The following is an 18,842-nucleotide window of genomic DNA, read 5'->3' on the forward strand; positions in this document are numbered from 1 at the left end:
CAGAGGTACTAAAAGCCTCGAAGCATCACTTTTTTTTTTTTCCACCGCAGGCTATAGTGAAGACAAACACCACAGTCGGTCCTAGACGGGGCAGGAAATCACGGCAACCCGTAGGAAGCACTTCTACAATGTATACAAAATTTTAAACATTGTACAAATGATGTTTAAAACCCTGGCTGTCTAAATAACTCCTGTGTTGCCGTTTTGCCGCGCAAGCACGTATGAATCTCAGGGTTTTAATATATATATAATATAATATATATATATATATATTTATATATATACACACACATAACCAAGAAAACATGCATTGACGCATCGACCCTTTTTTTTACACATATATGTAATTTAGTCTGTCTCCCTGGCCTCAAGGTCTGTGATTCATTGGCCCCCAGGAGATGTCTCCGTTCGGGCCTGTAAGACAAAGAAGACATGAGATTTTGCGTTCCCCCTCGTCCCCGTGCGCACGGAGGGGCGATTTCGGGTGAGGGCTGGAATGGTGTGTGTGTGCCTGCGGACATCGACACACCCCTGCGCCACGCCATCGCGCCACCAGAAGCCTCGTGTCGGCCTGTGGCGCCTCCTGTACCGGGCGTGCGCCCAGTCCTCATCATCCTCCCAATACCGCCCTATCTTCCCGTTTTCCTCGTGTTCGGCAAGCAGCGGGATGTCTTTTTATAATTTTTATAAAGGCACCTGTTGTGCCTATTATACAAAGTCTATTCTGTACAGTCCAGGTGTCCTAATAAAGTGTGCAAGAACGTTTCTTGTCTTCATGAACAACCATCGTTTTATATATATATATATATACACCTTGTTTTCAGAAATTTATACAAACATTACATCAGGTTTCTAACAAAATCAGTCTGTGTATGTTAGCCAATGCGTTCTATGTGTGCTATATGTCAACGTTTAGGCTATATGCTTAGCCTCTATCAATACGGAAGCACACTGCTAACGTTCTAAACATTGATATTGCTAATCATGTTAAACACAAATCAGGCAGGTGGCCGATCTGGTCCGGTCCACCGACTTACATGCACCCGGTGGCTGCTCCTAACGCGGAATTCTTTTTTTTCATATCCCGGCCCAAAAACCCTTTGCAGCAGAGAAGTACCTCCTCGCATGCACATTGTTCCGGACGGGTCCTCCATACAGGAAATCCTGACCCCTCCTTACGGATTTCTTCCTCTCCTCGTCCTGCTCGGCATCCTTCCCACAGTCTCCATCTGGTGGGGCTGCAGGGGTACTGCCAGCCTCGAAGCTCGCTTTTTTTTTTTTTTCTAACCTCGCAGGCACGAGTGAAGACAAACACCACAGTAGGTCCTAGACGGGGCAATGAAATCACACGGCATCCCATAGAAGCACTTCTACAATGTATAAAAATTTTAAACATTGTACAAATGATGTTTAAAACCCTGGCTGTCTAAATAACTCCTGTGTTGCCGTTTTTGTTGGCCCGCGCAAGCACGTATGAGTATCAGGGTTTATATATAATATATATATATATATATATATATATATTTATATATACACACACATAACCAAGAAAACATGCATTGATGCATAGACCCTTTTTTACACATATATGTAATTTAGTCTGTCTCCCTGGCCTCAAGGTCTGTGATTCATTGGCCCCTAGATGTCGTCTCCGTTCGGGCCTGTAAGACAAAGAAGACATGAGATTTCGCGTTCCCCCCGTCCCCTTGCGCGCGGGGGGCGATTTCGGGTGAGGGCTGGAATGGTGTGTGTGTGTGTGTGCCTGCCGGACAATCGACCCACCCCTGCGCCACGCCATCGCGCCCCCAGAAGCCTCGTGTAGGCCTGTGGCGCCTCCTGTACCGGGCGTGCGCCCAGTCCTCATCATCCTCCCAAATACCCACCGCCCCATCTTCTCCCCGTTTTCCTCGTGTTTGGCAAGCAGCGAATGTATTTTTATAATTTTTATAAGGCACCTGTTGTGCCTATTATACCAATCTATTCTGTACAGTCCAGGTGTCCTAATAAAGTGGTTCAAGAACGTTTCTTGTCTTCATGAACAACCATCGTTTTATATATACACACTTGTTTCATAAATTTATACAAACATTACATCAGGTTCTAACAATGAAATCAGTCTGTGTATGTTAGCCAACGCGTTCTATGTGTGCTATACGTCAACGTTTAGGCCAGGGGTGTCCAAACTTTTTGCAAGAGGCCAGATTTGGTAAGGTGAAAATGTGTGGGGGCCGACTATTTAGCCTGACATTCTTTGAACCATTAACATTAAATACAATTAACTTTTTTTGGGATTTTTTTTAATTTAATTACAAATGGCATACTTTTACTTTTACATTTTTTTTTTACATTTGGTTTTTACCGAAATCACAAACCACAAAAAATTAAGAAAACTATAAAGGATATCTAAGTTCATGTGAAACATTACATATTATTCACTATTATATGCTCACTGTAGGAAAAGTGCTGAAAACAAAACAATGAGCACTGCATATCAAACTGTGATTTTGACCATCACAAAAAACTTAATTAACTGAGATTTAAGAATTATTCAACTCAGAGGACTTAACAAAGGTCTTGCCTGCACTAATGTGAAGGTGATACTGGGATCTTGACTGCAGTATGTAGTCCATGTCTGGCTCAAGAGCAGTGGTTTTGATGCGCAAGACGTCACGCAGGTGAGAGTCCACTCAGTCTCGTCCTCATGCGGCTCTTGTTAATGTTCATAACGGAGATGTCTTCTCGCACATGTATGTGGAGCCAAACAGCTCAGCATTTTCTTAGCAAATGTCCGAATTGCTTGAACCTGCCTTCATCCGCTGGCGGTAGAAGTTGACAGAGGGAGCTGTTGGTGCCGACTGCGATGCTCGGCGTCACACTGCAGCTCAATGAGCTCCAGTTGCAGGTGGTCTGGAGCGTCATCAGGGTCCACGGAGAAAGGAGAGGAAAAAAGCGTGATCTCCTTTTCAATAGCTGCAAAGTCCCGAAAGCGCTGCTGAAACTCCTCAACCAGAGATGAGATGTCTGCTGCATACTTTGTCATTTGCGCACTGATATTGATCTGTGGGAAACTGGTCACAATTTCCTGCAGCGACGGGAAATGTGCGGTATTGGCTGCGCCTGTGACAGGTGTCCTTTGGAAAAGTAGCAGCTTGGTCCGAAAGGCTTTGATGTGTGAATACAGTTGGCTTACCACTGCATTTTGCCCTTGAAGGCTTGTTGTTCAACGCATTCAGATGTCACGTTATGTCAACTAAAAATCCCAAATCAGCCAGGTCCAGAAGCTCTTCACTCACGTTCATGTCATTGTCCACTCCTCTTAAAAAGATCAGTAACTGAGCGGTGTCGGGCGCATCCGTGCTTTCATCGCACGCTACGAGAAAAAGTCAAACTCAGTTCCTTTGCCCTTAACTGTCTCTTAATATCTAATGAAACGTCTTCAATTCTCCGTACCACAGTATTACGAGCAAGGCAAATATTGGCAACTCTTGCTTCTTCTTTTTCGCGGGACGAATTTTCTCAACCATTTTCATTACACAGTCCTTTAATAATTCACCCCAGTGAAAGGTTTGCAGTGCTTTGCAATCAGCGTTGCCACTTCGTAGCTTGCCTTTGTGGCATTTTCATTTGACTCACGTACTCTTGTGAAAAAGCTTTGCTGTCCGTTAAAACAGCTTCCAGTTGCTTCACTTTTTCACCGCGTTTTTTCCCAGTTAGCTTGTCGTAGCTAGCATGTTTCGTCTGGTAGTGCCTCTTGATGTTGAATTCCTTGAAAACAGCCACAGTCTCTTGGCAAATTAGGCAGACACAGTTGTTTCGTATTTCAGTGAAAAAATACTCAAATTTCCACTGTGTCCTGGAAGCGGCGGCCCTCGCGGTCAACTTTCCTTTTTTTGTTTACAGACGCCATGTTAGAAATGGGCTGGGCTGAAACGATCACGCAAGGTCAAGGGTCACGGGGGCCAGAGTGCGGCCACAGGGCTACTGCCATCTTCTGGTGAATGAAAATATGAAAAATAGCTTTTTGTACACATGTATTTATACTGTGGTCAACAGTGCTGGCGGGCCGCATATTATTGATTTCATGATAGAGGCCGCGGGCCGGTAAAAATTTGTCCACGGGCCGCAATTGGCCCGGGGGCCGGACTTTGGACATGCCTGGTTTAGGCTATATGCTGAGCCTCTATCAATACGGAAGCACGATGCGAACTTTCTAAACATTGATATTGCTAATCATGTTAAACACAAATCAGGGCAGGTGGCCAGATTCCGGTTCAGCGACTTACATGCACCCGGTGGCTGCTACTAACGCGGATTTCTTTTTTTTATATCCGAGGCCCAAAAACCCTTTGCAGCAGAGAAGTACCTCCTCGCATGCGCATTGTGCCGGACGGGTCCTCCATACAGGAAGCCCTGACCCCTCCTGACGGAGTTTTTCCTCTCTTGTCCTGCTTGCATCCTTCCCACAGTAGCCATCTGGTGGGTCTGCAGAGGTACTGCCAGCCTCGAAGCATCACTTTTTTTTTTTTTTCCACCGCAGGCTCTTGTGAAGACAAACACCACAGTAGGTCCTAGACGGGGCAAGAAAATCACGGCAAACCGTAGGAAGCACTTCTACAATGTATACAAAATTTTAAACATTGTACAAATGATGTTTAAACCCTGGCTGTCTAAATAACTCCTGTGTTGCCGTTTTGCCGCGCAAGCACGTATGAGTCTCAGGGTTTATATATATATATATATATATATATATATATATATATATATATATATATATATATATATATATATATATATATTATAATATATATATATATACACACACATAACCAAGAAAACATGCATTGACGCATAGACCCTTTTATACACATATGTTGTTTAGTCTGTCTCCCTGGCCTCAAGGTCTGTGATTCACTGGCACCAAGGAAATGTCTCCGTTCGGGCCTATAAGACAAAGAAGACATGAGATTTCGCTTTCCCCCTCCTCCCTGTGCGCGCGGAGGGGCGATTTCGGGTTAGGGCTGAAATGGTGTGTGTGTGTGTGTGTGTGCCTGCGGACATCGACCCACCCTGCGCCACGCCATCGTGCCCCCAGAAGCCTCGTGTAGGCCTGCGGCGCCTCCTGTACCGGGCGTCCGCCCAGTCCTCGTCACCCTCCCTATACCGCCCCATCTTCCCGTTTTCCTCGTGTTCGGCAAGCAGTAGATTTCTTTTTATAATTTTTATAAAGGCACCTGTTGTGCCTATGATACAGTCTATTCTGTACAGTCCAGGTGTCCTAATCAAGTGTTCAAGATCGTTTCTTCTTCATGAACAACCATCGTTTTTATATATACACACTTGTTTCATAAACTTATATAAAAACATTACATGAGGTTTCTAACAATGAAATCAGTCTGTGTATGTTAGCCAATGCGTTCTATGTGTGCTATACGTCATGTTTAGGCTATATGCTTAGCCTCTATCAATACGGAAGCACACTGCTAACTTTCTAAACATTGATATTGCTAATCATTTTAACACAACAGGTGCAGGTGTCCGGATTCCGGTCCACCACTTACATCACCCGGTGGCTGCTTCCTAACGCGGATTTCTTTTTTTTTACCGAGCCCCCAAAACCCTTTGCAGGCAGAGAAGTAAACCTCCTCGCATGCGCATTGTTCCGGACGGGTCCTCCATACAGGAAGCCCTGACCCCTCCTGACGGAGTTCTTCCTCTCTCGTCCTGCTCGGCATCCTTCCCACAGTCCCCATCTGTTGGGTCTGCAGAGGAACTGCCAGCCTCGAAGCATCACTTTTTTTTTTTTTCCACCGCAGGCTCTAGTGAAGACAACACCACAGGTAGGTCCTAGACGGGTTCAAGGAAATAACGCAGTAAATCCGTAGGATAGCACTTCTACAATATATACAACATTTTAAACATTGTACAAATGATGTTTAAAACCCTGGCTGTCTAAATAACTCCTGTGTTGCCGTTTTGCCGCGCAAGCACGTATGAGTATCAGGGTTTATATATATATATATATATATATATTATATAATATATATATATATATATATATATATAATTTATTGATATATACACACACATAACCAAGAAAACATGCATTGACGCATAGACCCTTTTATACACATATATGTAGTTTAGTCTGTCTCCTGGCCTCAAGGTCTGTGATTCACTGGCCCCAGGAAATGTCTTCGTTCGGGCCTATAAGACAAAGAAGACATGAGATTTCGCTTTCCCCCTCCTCCCTGTGCGCGCGGAGGGGCGATTTCAGGTTAGGGCTGAAATGGTGTGTGTGGTGTGTGTGTTCGTGTGTGTGTGTGTGTGTGTGTGCCTGCGGACATCGACCCACCCTGCGCCACGCCATCGTGCCCCCGAAGCCTCGTGTAGGACTGCGGCGCCTCCTGTACCGGGCGTCCGCCCAGTCCTCGTCATCCTCCCAAGTCTCGTCAACATAATTCCCTCAATCATGTCCAGTCCCATCTTCGCGGCGTGGTTTCCTGACGTCGTATGTGGCAGCAGCAGAATGTCTAGCCCTCGTTTCGGCGCAGCATAATGTCTTTTTATAATTTTTATAAAGGCACCTGTTGTGCCTATGATACAGTCTATTCTGTACAGTCCAGGTGTCCTAATCAAGTGTTCAAGATCGTTTCTTCTTCATGAACACCATCGTTTTTATATATACACACTTGTTTCATAAACTTATATAAAAACATTACATGAGGTTTCTAACAATGAAATCAGTCTGTGTATGTTAGCCAATGCGTTCTGTGTGCTATACGTCAACGTTTAGGCTATATGCTGAGCCTCTGTCAATACGGAAGCACACTGCGAACTTTCTAAACATTGATATTGCTAATCATGTTAAACACAAATCAGGGCAGGTGGCCAGATTCCGGTCCACCGACTTACATGCACCCGGTGGCTGCTACTAACGCGGATTTCTTTTTTTTATATCCGAGGCCCAAAAACCCTTTGCAGCAGAGAAGTACCTCCTCGCATGCGCATTGTTCCGGACGGGTCCTCCATACAGGAAGCCCTGACCCCTCCTGACGGAGTTCTTCCTCTCCTCGTCCTGCTCGGCATCCTTCCCACAGTCGCCATATGGTGGGTCTGCAGAGGTACTGCCAGCCTCGAAGCATCACTATTTTTTTTTTCCACCGCAGGCTCTAGTGAAGACAAACACCACAGTAGGTCCTAGACGGGGCAAGGAAATCACGGCAACCCGTAGGAAGCACTTCTACAATGCATACAAAATTTTAAACATAGTACAAATGATGCTTAAAACCCTGGCTGTCTAAATAACTCCTTTGTTGCCATTTTGCCGCGCAAGCACGTATGAGTCTCAGGGTTTATATATATATATATTTATTTATATATACACACACATAACCAAGAAAACATGCATTGACGCATAGACCCTTTTATACACATTTATGTAGTTTAGTCTGTCTCCCTGGCCTCAATGTCTGTGATTCACTGGCACCAGGAAATGTCTCCGTTCGGGCCTATAAGACAAAGAAGACATGAGATTTCGCGTTCCCCCTCGTCCCCGTGCCGCGCGGAGGGAGGGCGATTTCGGGTGAGGGCTGGAATGGTGTGTGTGTGCCTGCGGACATCAACCCACCCTGCGCCACGCCATCGCGCCCCCAGAAGCCTCGTGTAGGCCTGCGGCGCCTCCTGTACCGGGCGTCCGCCCAGTTCTCATCATCCTCCAAATACCGCCCCATCTTCCCGTTTTCCTCGTGTTCGGCAAGCAGCGGAATGTCTTTTTATAATTTTTATAAAGGCACCTGTTGTGCCTATGATACAGTCTATTCTGTACAGTCCAGGTGTCCTAATCAAGTGTTCAAGATCGTTTCTTCTTCATGAACAACCATCGTTTTATATATACACACTTGTTTCATAAAGTTATATAAAAACATTACATCTGGTTTCTAACAATGAAATCAGTCTGTGTATGTTAGCCAATACGTTCTATGTGTGCTATACATCAACGTTTAGGCTATATGCTGAGCCTCTATCAATACGGAAGCACACTGCGAACTTTCTAAACATTGATATTGCTAATCATGTTAAACACAAATCAGGGCAGGTGGCCAGATTCCGGTCCAGCGACTTACATGCCCCGGTGGCTGCTACTAACGCGGATTTCTTTTTTTTATATCCGAGGCCCAAAAACCCTTTGCAGCAGAGAAGTACCTCCTCGCATGCGCATTGTTCCGGACGGGTCGTCCATACAGGAAGCCCTTACCCCTCCTGACGGAGTTTTTCCTCTCTTGTCCTGCTTGGCATCCTTCCCACAGTCGCCATCTGGTGGGTCTGCAGAGGTACTGCCAGCCTCGAAGCATCACTTTTTTTTTTTTTTCCACCGCAGTCTCTTGTGAAGACAAACACCACAGTAGGTCCTAGACGGGGCAAGAAAATCACGGCAACCCGTAGGAAGCACTTCTACAATGTATACAAAATTTTAAACATTGTACAAATGATGTTAAAAACCCTGGCTGTCTAAATAACTCCTGTGTTGCCGTTTTGCCGCGCAAGCACGTATGAGTCTCAGGGTTTATATATATATATATATATATATTTATATATACACACATAACCAAGAAAACATGCATTGGCGCATAGAACCTTTTTTACACATATATGTAATTTAGTCTGTCTCCCTGGCCTCAAGGTCTGTGATTCATTGGCCTCCAGGAGATGTCTCCGTTCGGGCCTGTAAGACAAAGAAGACATGAGATTTCGCGTTCCCCCTCGTCCCCGTGCGCGCGGAGGGGCGATTTCGGGTGAGGGCCTGAATGGTGTGTGTGTGCCTGCGGACATCGACCCACCCCTGCGCCACGCCATCGCGCCCCCAGAAGCCTCGTGTAGGCCTGTGGCGCCTCCTGTACCGGGCGTGCGCCCAGTCCTCATCATCCTCCCAATACCGCCCCATCTTCCCGTTTTCCTCGTGTTTGGCAAGCAGCGGAATGTCTTTTTATAATTTTTATAAAGGCACCTGTTGTGCCTATTATACAAAGTCTATTCTGTACAGTCCAGGTGTCCTAATAAAGTGTTCAAGAACGTTTCTTGTCTTCATGAACAACCATCGTTTTATATATACACACTTGTTTCATAAATTTATACAAACATTACATCAGGTTTCTAACAGTGAAATCAGTCTGTGTATGTTAGCCAACACGTTCTATGTGTGCTATACGTCAACGTTTAGGCTATATGCTTAGCCTCTATCAATACGGAAGCACACTGCTAACTTTCTAAACATTGATATTGCTAATCATGTTAAACATAAATCTGGGCAGGTGTCCGGATTCTGGTCCACCGACTTCCATGCACCCGGTGGCTGCTCCTAACGCGGATTTCTTTTTTTTCATCCGAGCCCCAAAAACCCTTTGAAGCAGAGAAGTACCTCCTCGCATGCGCATTGTTCCGGACGGGTCCTCCATACAGGAAGCCCTGACCCCTCCTGACGGAGTTCTTCCTCTCTCGTCCTGCTCGGCATCCTTCCCACAGTCGCCATCTGGTGGGTCTGCAGAGGTACTGCCAGCCTCGAAGCATCACTTTTTTTTTTTTCCACCGCAGGCTCTAGTGAAGACAAACACCACAGTTGGTCCTAGACGGGGCAAGGAAATCACGGCAACCCGTAGGAAGCACTTCTACAATGTATACAAAATTTTAAACATTGTACAAATGATGTTTAAAACCCTGGCTGTCTAAATAACTCCTGTGTTGCCGTTTTGCCGCGCAAGCACGTATGAGTCTCAGGTTTATATATATATATATATATATATAATATATATATATATATTATATATATATATATATATAATATATATATAATAAATTTAATATATTTATATATACCCACACATAACCAAGAAAACATGCATTGACGCATTGTTCCGGACGGGTTCCTCCATACAGCCACCCGGTGGCTGCTCCTAACGAGATTTCTTTTTTTTCATCCGAGCCCCAAAAACCCTTTGCAGCAGAGAAGTACCTCCTCGCTGCGCATTGTTCCGGACGGGTCCTCCATACAGGAAGCCCTGACCCCTCCTGACGGATGTTCTTCCTCCTTGTCCTGCTCGGCATCCTTCCCACAGTCGCCATCTGGTGGGTCTGCAGAGGTACTGCCAGCCCCACACGCAGGCTCTAGTGAAGACAACACCACAGTAGGTCCTAGACGGGGCAAGAAATCACGGCAACCCGTAGGAAGCACTTCCTACAATGTATACAAAATTTTAAACATTGTACAAATGATGTTTAAAACCCTGGTGTCTACATAACTCCTGTGTTGCCATTTTGCCGCGCAAGCACTATGAGTATCAGGGTTTATATATATATATATATATATAAATAAATTTATATAATTTAATATATACACACACATAACCAAGAAAACATGCTTGACGCATTGTTCCGGACGGGTCCTCCATACAGCCACCCGGTGGCTGCTCCTAACGAGAATTTCTTTTTTTTCATCCGAGCCCCAAAAACCCTTTGCAGCAGAGAAGTACCTCCTCGCATGCGCATTGTTCCGGACGGGTCCTCCATACAGGAAGCCCTGACCCCTCCTGACGGAGTTCTTCCTCTCTTGTCCTGCTCGGCATCCTTCCCACAGTCGCCATCTGGTGGGTCTGCAGAGGTACTGCCAGCCTCGAAGCATCACTTTTTTTTTTTTCCACCGCAGGCTCTAGTGAAGACAAACACCACAGTAGGTCCTAGACGGGGCAAGGAAATCACGGCAACCCGTAGGAAGCACTTCTACAATGTATACAAAATTTTAAACATTGTACAAATGATGTTTAAAACCCTGGCTGTCTAAATAACTCCTGTGTTGCCATTTTGCCGCGCAAGCACGTATGAGTATCAGGGTTTATATATATATATATATATTTTATTCATTATTTATTTATAATACACACACATAACCAAGAACATGCATTGACGCATAGACCCTTTTATACACATATATGTAGTTTAGTCTGTCTCCCTGGCCTCAAGGTCTGTGATTCACTGGCACCCAGGAAATGTCTCCGTTCGGGCCTATAAGACAAAGAAGACATGAGATTTCGCTTCCCCCCCTCCCTGTGCGCGCGGAGGGGCGATTTCGGGTTAGGGCTGAAATGGTGTGGTGTGTGTGTGTGTGTGTGTGGGTGTGTGTGTGTGTGTGTCCTGCGGACATCGACCCACCCCTGCGCCACGCCATCGTGCCCCCAGAAGCCTCGTGTAGGCCTGCGGCGCCTCCTGTACCGGGCGTCCGCCCAGTCCTCGTCACCCACCAAATACCGCCCCATCTTCCCGTTTTCCTCGTGTTCGGCAAGCAGCAGAATGTCTTTTTATAATTTTTATAAAGGCACCTGTTGTGCCTATGATACAGTCTATTCTGTACAGTCCAGGTGTCCTAATCAAGTATTCAAGATCGTTTCTTCTTCATGAACAACCATCGTTTTATATATACACACTTGTTTCATAAACTTATATAAAAACATTACATCAGGTTTCTAACAATGAAATCAGTCTGTGTATGTTAGCCAACACGTTCTATGTGTGCTATACGTCAACGTTTAGGCTATATGCTGAGCCTCTATCAATACGGAAGCACACTGCGAACTTTCTAAACATTGATATTGCTAATCATGTTAAACACAAATCAGGGCAGGTGGCCAGATTCCGGTCCACCGACTTACATGCACCCGGTGGCTGCTACTAACGCGGATTTCTTTTTTTTATATCCGAGGCCCAAAAACCCTTTGCAGCAGAGAAGTACCTCCTCGCATGCGCATCGTTCCGGACGGGTCCTCCATACATGAAGCCCTGACCCCTCCTGACGGAGTTTTTCCTCTCTTGTCCTGCTTGGCATCCTTCCCACAGTCGCCATCTGGTGGGTCTGCAGTTGTACTGCCAGCCTCGAAGCATCACTTTTTTTTTTTCCACCGCAGGCTCTAGTGAAGACAAACACCACAGTAGGTCCTAGACGGGGCAAGGAAATCACGGCAACCCGTAGGAAGCACTTCTACAATGTATACAAAATTTTAAACATTGTACAAATGATGTTTAAAACCCTGGCTGTCTAAATAACTCCTGTGTTGCAGTGCAAGCACGTATGAGTATCAGGGTTTATATATATTATATATAATATATATATATATATATATATTTATATATATACACACACATAACCAAGAAAACATGCATTGACGCATAGACCCTTTTTACACATATATGTAATTAGTCTGTCTCCCTGGCCTCAAGGTCTGTGATTCATTGGCCTCCAGGAGATGTCTCCGTTCGGGCCTGTAAGACAAAGAAGACATGAGATTTCGCGTTCCCCTCGCCCCCGTGCGCGCGGAGGGGCGATTTCGGGTGAGGGCTGGAATGGTCTGTGTGTGCCTGCGGACATCGACCCACCCCTGCGCCACGCCATCGCGCCCCCAGAAGCCTCGTGTAGGCCTGTGGCGCCTCCTGTACCGGGCGTCCGCCCAGTCCTCATCATCCTCCCAATACCGCCCCATCTTCCCGTTTTCCTCGTGTTTGGCAAGCAGCGGAATGTCTTTTTATAATTTTTATAAAGGCACCTGTTGTGCCTATTATACAAAGTCTATTCTGTACAGTCCAGGTGTCCTAATAAAGTGTTCAAGAACGTTTCTTGTCTTCATGAACAACCATCGTTTTATATATACACACTTGTTTCATAAATTTATACAAACATTACATCAGGTTTCTAACAATGAAATCAGTCTGTGTATGTTAGCCAACGCGTTCTATGTGTGCTATACGTCAACGTTTAGGCTATATGCTGAGCCTCTGTCAATACGGAAGCACACTGCGAACTTTCTAAACATTGATATTGCTAATCATGTTAAACACAAATCAGGGCAGGTGGCCAGATTCCGGTCCACCGACTTACATGCACCCGGTGGCTGCTACTAACGCGGATTTCTTTTTTTTATATCCGAGGCCCAAAAACCCTTTGCAGCAGAGAAGTACCTCCTCGCATGCGCATTGTTCCGGACGGGTCCTCCATACAGGAAGCCCTAACCCCTCCTGACGGAGTTTTTCCTCTCTTGTCCTGCTCGGCATCCTTCCCACAGTCGCCATCTGGTGGGTCTGCAGATGTACTGCCAGCCTCGAAGCATCACTTTTTTTTTTTTCCACCGCAGGCTCTAGTGAAGACAAACACCACAGTAGGTCCTAGACGGGGCAAGGAAATCACGGCAACCCGTAGGAAGCACTTCTACAATGTATACAAAATTTTAAACATTGTACAAATGATGTTTAAAACCCTGGCTGTCTAAATAACTCCTGTGTTGCCGTTTTGCCGCGCAAGCACGTATGAGTCTCAGGGTTTATATATATATATATATACACACACATAACCAAGAAAACATGCATTGACGCATAGACCCTTTTTTACACATATATGTAATTTAGTCTGTCTCCCTGGCCTCAAGGTCTGTGATTCATTGGCCTCCAGGAGATGTCTCCGTTCGGGCCTGTAAGACAAAGAAGACATGAGATTTTGCGTTCCCCCTCGTCCCCGTGCGCGCGGAGGGGCGATTTCGGGTGAGGGCTGGAATGGTGTGTGTGTGCCTGCGGACATCGACCCACCCTGCGCCACGCCATCGCGCCCCCAGAAGCCTCGTGTAGGCCTGCGGCGCCTCCTGTACCGGGCGTCCGCCCAGTCCTCATCATCCTCCAAATACCGCCCCATCTTCCCGTTTTCCTCGTGTTCGGCAAGCAGCGGAATGTCTTTTTATAATTTTATAAAGGCACCTGTTGTGCCTATTATACAAAGTCTATTCTGTACAGTCCAGGTGTCCTAATAAAGTGTTCAAGAACGTTTCTTGTCTTCATGAACAACCATCGTTTTATATATACACACTTGTTTCATAAAATTATACAAACATTACATCAGGTTTCTAACAGTGAAATCAGTCTGTGTATGTTAGCCAATGCGTTCTATGTGTGCTATACGTCAACGTTTAGGCTATATGCTTAGCCTCTATCAATACGGAAGCACACTGCTAACTTTCTAAACATTGATATTGCTAATCATGTTAAACACAAATCAGGGCAGGTGGCCGGATTCCGGTCCACCGACTTACATGCACCCGGTGGCTGCTCCTAACGCGGATTTCTTTTTTTTATCCGAGCCCCAAAAACCCTTTGCAGCAGAGAAGTACCTCCTCGCATGCGCATTGTTCCGGACGGGTCCTCCATACAGGAAGCCCTGACCCCTCCTGACGGAGTTCTTCCTCTCTCGTCCTGCTCGGCATCCTTCCCACAGTCGCCATCTGGTGGGTCTGCAGAGGTACTGCCAGCCTCGAAGCATCACTTTTTTTTTTTTTCCACCGCAGGCTCTAGTGAAGACAAACACCACAGTAGGTCCTAGACGGGGCAAGGAAATCACGGCAACCCGTAGGAAGCACTTCTACAATGTATACAAAATTTTAAACATTGTACAAATGATGTTTAAAACCCTGGCTGTCTAAATAACTCCTGTGTTGCCGTTTTGCCGCGCAAGCACGTATGAGTCTCAGGTTTATATATATATATACACACACATAACCAAGAAAACATGCATTGACGCATAGACCCTTTTTTACACATATATGTAATTAGTCTGTCTCCTTGGCCTCAAGGTCTGTGATTCATTGGCCTCCAGGAGATGTCTCCGTTCGGGCCTGTAAGACAAAGAAGACATGAGATTTCGCGTTCCCCCTCGTCCCCGTGCGCGCGGAGGGGCGATTTCGGGTGAGGGCTGGAATGGTGTGTGTGTGCCTGCGGACATCGACCCACCCTGCGCCACGCCATCGCGCCCCCAGAAGCCTCGTGTAGGCCTGCGGCGCCTCCTGTACCGGGCGTCCGCCCAGTCCTCATCATCCTCCCAATACCGCCCCATCTTCCCGTTTTCCTCGTGTTTGGCAAGCAGCGGAATGTCTTTTTATAATTTTTATAAAGGCACCTGTTGTGCCTATTATACAAAGTCTATTCTGTACAGTCCAGGTGTCCTAATAAAGTGTTCAAGAACGTTTCTTGTCTTCATGAACAACCATCGTTTTATATATACACACTTGTTTCATAAATTTATACAAACATTACATCAGGTTTCTAACAATGAAATCAGTCTGTGTATGTTAGCCAACGCGTTCTATGTGTGCTATACGTCAACGTTTAGACTATATGCTTAGCCTCTATCAATACGGAAGCACACTGCGAACTTTCTAAACATTGATATTGCTAATCATGTTAACACAAATCAGGGCAGGTGGCCAGATTCCGGTCCACCGACTTACATGCACCCGTGGCTGCTACTAAACGGATTTCTTTTTTTTTTTTAATCCGAGGCCCAAAAACCCTTTGCAGCAGAGAAGTACCTCCTCCCATCCGCATTGTTCCGGACGGGTCCTCCATACAGGAAGCCCTAACCCCTCCTGACGGAGTTTTTCCTCTCTTGTCCTGCTCGGCATCCTTCCCACAGTCGCCATCTGGTGGGTCTGCAGAGGTACTGCCAGCCTCGAAGCATCACTTTTTTTTTTTTTTTTCACCGCAGGCTCTTGTGAAGACAAACACCACAGTAGGTCCTAGACGGGGCAAGGAAATCACGGCATCCCGTAGGAAGCACTTCTACAATGTATACAAAATTTTAAACATTGTACAAATGATGTTTAAAACCCTGGCTGTCTAAATAACTCCTGTGTTGCCGTTTTGCCGCGCAAGCACGTATGAGTATCAGGGTTATATATATATATATATTTATTCATTTATTTATTTATATATACACACACATAACCAAGAAAACATGCATTGACGCATAGACCCTTTTATACACATATATGTAGTTTAGTCTGTCTCCCTGGCCTCAAGGTCTGTGATTCACTGGCACCCAGGAAATGTCTCCGTTCGGGCCTATAAGACAAAGAAGACATGAGATTTCGCGTTCCCCCCTCCTCCTGTGCGCGCGGAGGGGCGATTTCGGGTGAGGGCTGGAATGGTGTGTGTGTGTGTGTGTGTGCCTGCGGACATCGACCCCCCTGCCACGCCATCGTTTCCCCCCAGAAGCCTCGTGTAGGCCTGCGGCGCCTCCTGTACCGGGCGTCCGCCCAGTCCTCGTCACCCTCCCAATACCGCCCATCTTCCCGTTTTCCTCGTGTTCGGCAAGCAGTAGAATGTCTTTTTATAATTTTTATAAAGGCACCTGTTGTGCCTATGATACAGTCTATTCTGTCAGTCCAGGTGTCCTAATCAAGTGTTCAAGAACGTTTCTTCTTCATGAACAACCATCGTTTTATATATAAACTCTTTTCATAAACTTATATATAAAAACATTACATCAGGTTTCTAACAATGAAATCAGTCTGTGTATGTTAGCCAATGCGTTCTATGTGTGCTATACGTCAACGTTTAGGCTATATGCTTAGCCTCTATCAATACGGAAGCACACTGCTAACTTTCTAAACATTGATATTGCTAATCATGTTAAACACAAATCAGGGCAGGTGTCCGGATTCCGGTCCACCGACTTACATGCACCCGGTGGCTGCTCCTAACGCGGATTTCTTTTTTTTCATCCGAGCCCCAAAACCCTTTGCAGCAGAGAAGTACCTCCTCGCATGCGCATTGTTCCGGACGGGTCCTCCATACAGGAAGCCCTGACCCCTCCTGACGGAGTTATTCCTCTCTCGTCCTGCTCGGCATCCTTCCCACAGTCGCCATCTGGTGGGTCTGCAGAGGTACTGCCAGCCTCGAAGCATCACTATTTTTTTTTTTTTTCCACCACAGGCTCTAGTGAAGACAAACACCACAGTAGGTCCTAGACGGGGCAAGGAAATCACGGCAACCCGTAGGAAGCACTTCTACAATGTATACAAAATTTTAAACATTGTACAAATGATGTTAAAACCCTGGCTGTCTAAATAACTCCTGTGTTGCCGTTTTGCTTTTGCCGCAGCGCAAGCACGTATGAGTCTCAGGGTTTATATTTATATATATATATATTATATATACACACACATAACCAAGAAAACATGCATTGACGCATAGACCCTTTTTACACATATATGTAATTTAGTCTGTCTCCCTGGCCTCAAGGTCTGTGATTCATTGGCCTCCAGGAGATGTCTCCGTTCGGGCCTGTAAGACAAAGAAGACATGAGATTTCGCGTTCCCCCTCGTCCCCGTGCGCGCGGAGGGGCGATTTCGGGTGAGGGCTGGAATGGTGTGTGTGTGCCTGCGGACATCGACCCACCCCTGCGCCACGCCATCGCGCCCCCAGAAGCCTCGTGTAGGCCTGTGGCACCTCCTGTACCGGGCGTGCGCCCAGTCCTCATCATCCTCCCAATACCGCCCAATCTTCCCGTTTTCCTCGTGTTTGGCAAGCAGCGGAATGTCTTTTTATAATTTTTATAAAGGCACCTGTTGTGCCTATTATACAAAGTCTATTCTGTACAGTCCAGGTGTCCTAATAAAGTGTTCACGAACGTTTCTTGTCTTCATGAACAACCATCGTTTTATATATACACACTTGTTTCATAAATTTATACAAACATTACATCAGGTTTCTAACAATGTAATCAGTCTGTGTATGTTAGCCAACGCGTTCTTTGTGTGCTATACGTCAACGTTTAGGCTATATGCTTAGCCTCTGTCAATACGGAAGCACACTGCGAACTTTCTAAACATTGATATTGCTAATCATGTTAAACACAAATCAGGGCAGGTGGCCAGATTCCGGTCCACCGACTTACATGCACCCGGTGGCTGCTACTAACGGGATTTCTTTTTTTTATATCCGAGGCCCAAAAACCCTTTGCAGCAGAGAAGTACCTCCTCGCATGCGCATTGTTCCGGACGGGTCCTCCATACAGGAAGCCCTAACCCCTCCTGACGGAGTTTTTCCTCTCTTGTCCTGCTCGGCATCCTTCCCACAGTCGCCATCTGGTGGGTCTGCAGAGGTACTGCCAGCCTCGAAGCATCACTTTTTTTTTTTTTCCACCGCAGGCTCTCGTGAAGACAAACACCACAGTAGGTCCTAGACGGGGCAAGGAAATCACGGCAACCCGTAGGAAGCACTTCTACAATGTATACAAAATTTTAAACATTGTACAAATGATGTTAAAAACCTGGCTGTCTAAATAACTCCTGTGTTGCTGTTTTGCCGCGCAAGCACGTATGAGTCTCAGGGTTTATATATATATATATATATTATATATATATATATATATATAATATATATATATATATATATATACACACATAACCAAGAAAACATCATTGACGCATAGACCCTTTTTTACACATATATGTAATTTAGTCTGTCTCCCTGCCTCAAGGTCTGTGATTCATTGGCTCCAGGAGAGTTTTCCTCTCTCGTCCTGCTCGCCATCCTTCCCACAATCGCCATCTGGTGGGTCTGCAGAGGTACTGCCAGCCTCGAAGCATCGCTTTTTTTTTTCCACCACAGGCGCGAGTGAAGACAAACACCACAGTAGGTCCTAGACGGGGCAAGGAAATCACGGCATCCCGTAGGAAGCACTTCTACAATGTATACAAAATTTTAACATTGACAAATGATGTTTAAAACCCTGGCTGTCTAAATAACTCCTGTGTTGCCGTTTTGCCGCGCAAGCACTAGGAGTCTCAGGTTTATATATATATGTACACACACATAACCAAGAAAACATGCATTGACGCATAGACCCTTTTTTACACATTTATGTAATTTAGTCTGTCTCCCTGGCTCAAGGTCTGTGATTCATTGGCCTCCAGGAGATGTCTCCGTTCGGGCCTGTAAGACAAAGAAGACATGAGATTTCGCGTTCCCCCTCGTCCCC

General features: G+C 45.8%; 1 protein-coding gene across 22 annotated transcripts in view; it reads right to left on the minus strand.

Annotated features, from left to right (window-relative positions):
- LOC133497105 (uncharacterized) overlaps positions 1-18,072 on the minus strand; it is a 38,349-nt gene extending 20,277 nt beyond the window's left edge. For 5 of the 22 annotated variants that reach the window (XM_061813273.1, XM_061813294.1, XM_061813272.1 and 2 more), the window contains exons 1-5: positions 17,836-17,907; positions 16,537-16,794; positions 14,646-14,693; positions 14,115-14,369; positions 11,777-11,951 (exon numbers count right to left, since the gene is read on the minus strand). In XM_061813273.1, coding sequence (XP_061669257.1) covers positions 11,777-11,951; positions 14,115-14,369; positions 14,646-14,693; positions 16,537-16,763 — 705 coding nt within the window. In that variant the 5' untranslated portion in view covers positions 16,764-16,794; positions 17,836-17,907. Of the gene's footprint in view, positions 1-4,283; positions 4,569-5,639; positions 5,817-6,912; positions 7,190-7,578; positions 8,409-8,668; positions 8,723-9,415; positions 9,592-10,523; positions 10,728-10,991; positions 11,053-11,696; positions 11,952-12,244; positions 12,304-12,916; positions 13,503-14,114; positions 14,544-14,645; positions 14,694-16,536; positions 16,795-17,835 lie in introns of those variants that run through there. The other 17 variants (XM_061813276.1, XM_061813270.1, XM_061813274.1 and 14 more) reach the window with 12 other exon arrangements.
- Positions 18,073-18,842: the final 770 nt, after the last annotated feature.

The sequence above is a fragment of the Syngnathoides biaculeatus genome, unplaced genomic scaffold (assembly GCF_019802595.1).
Source record: "Syngnathoides biaculeatus isolate LvHL_M unplaced genomic scaffold, ASM1980259v1 ctg104_pilon_pilon, whole genome shotgun sequence".
NCBI lineage: Eukaryota > Metazoa > Chordata > Actinopteri > Syngnathiformes > Syngnathidae > Syngnathoides > Syngnathoides biaculeatus.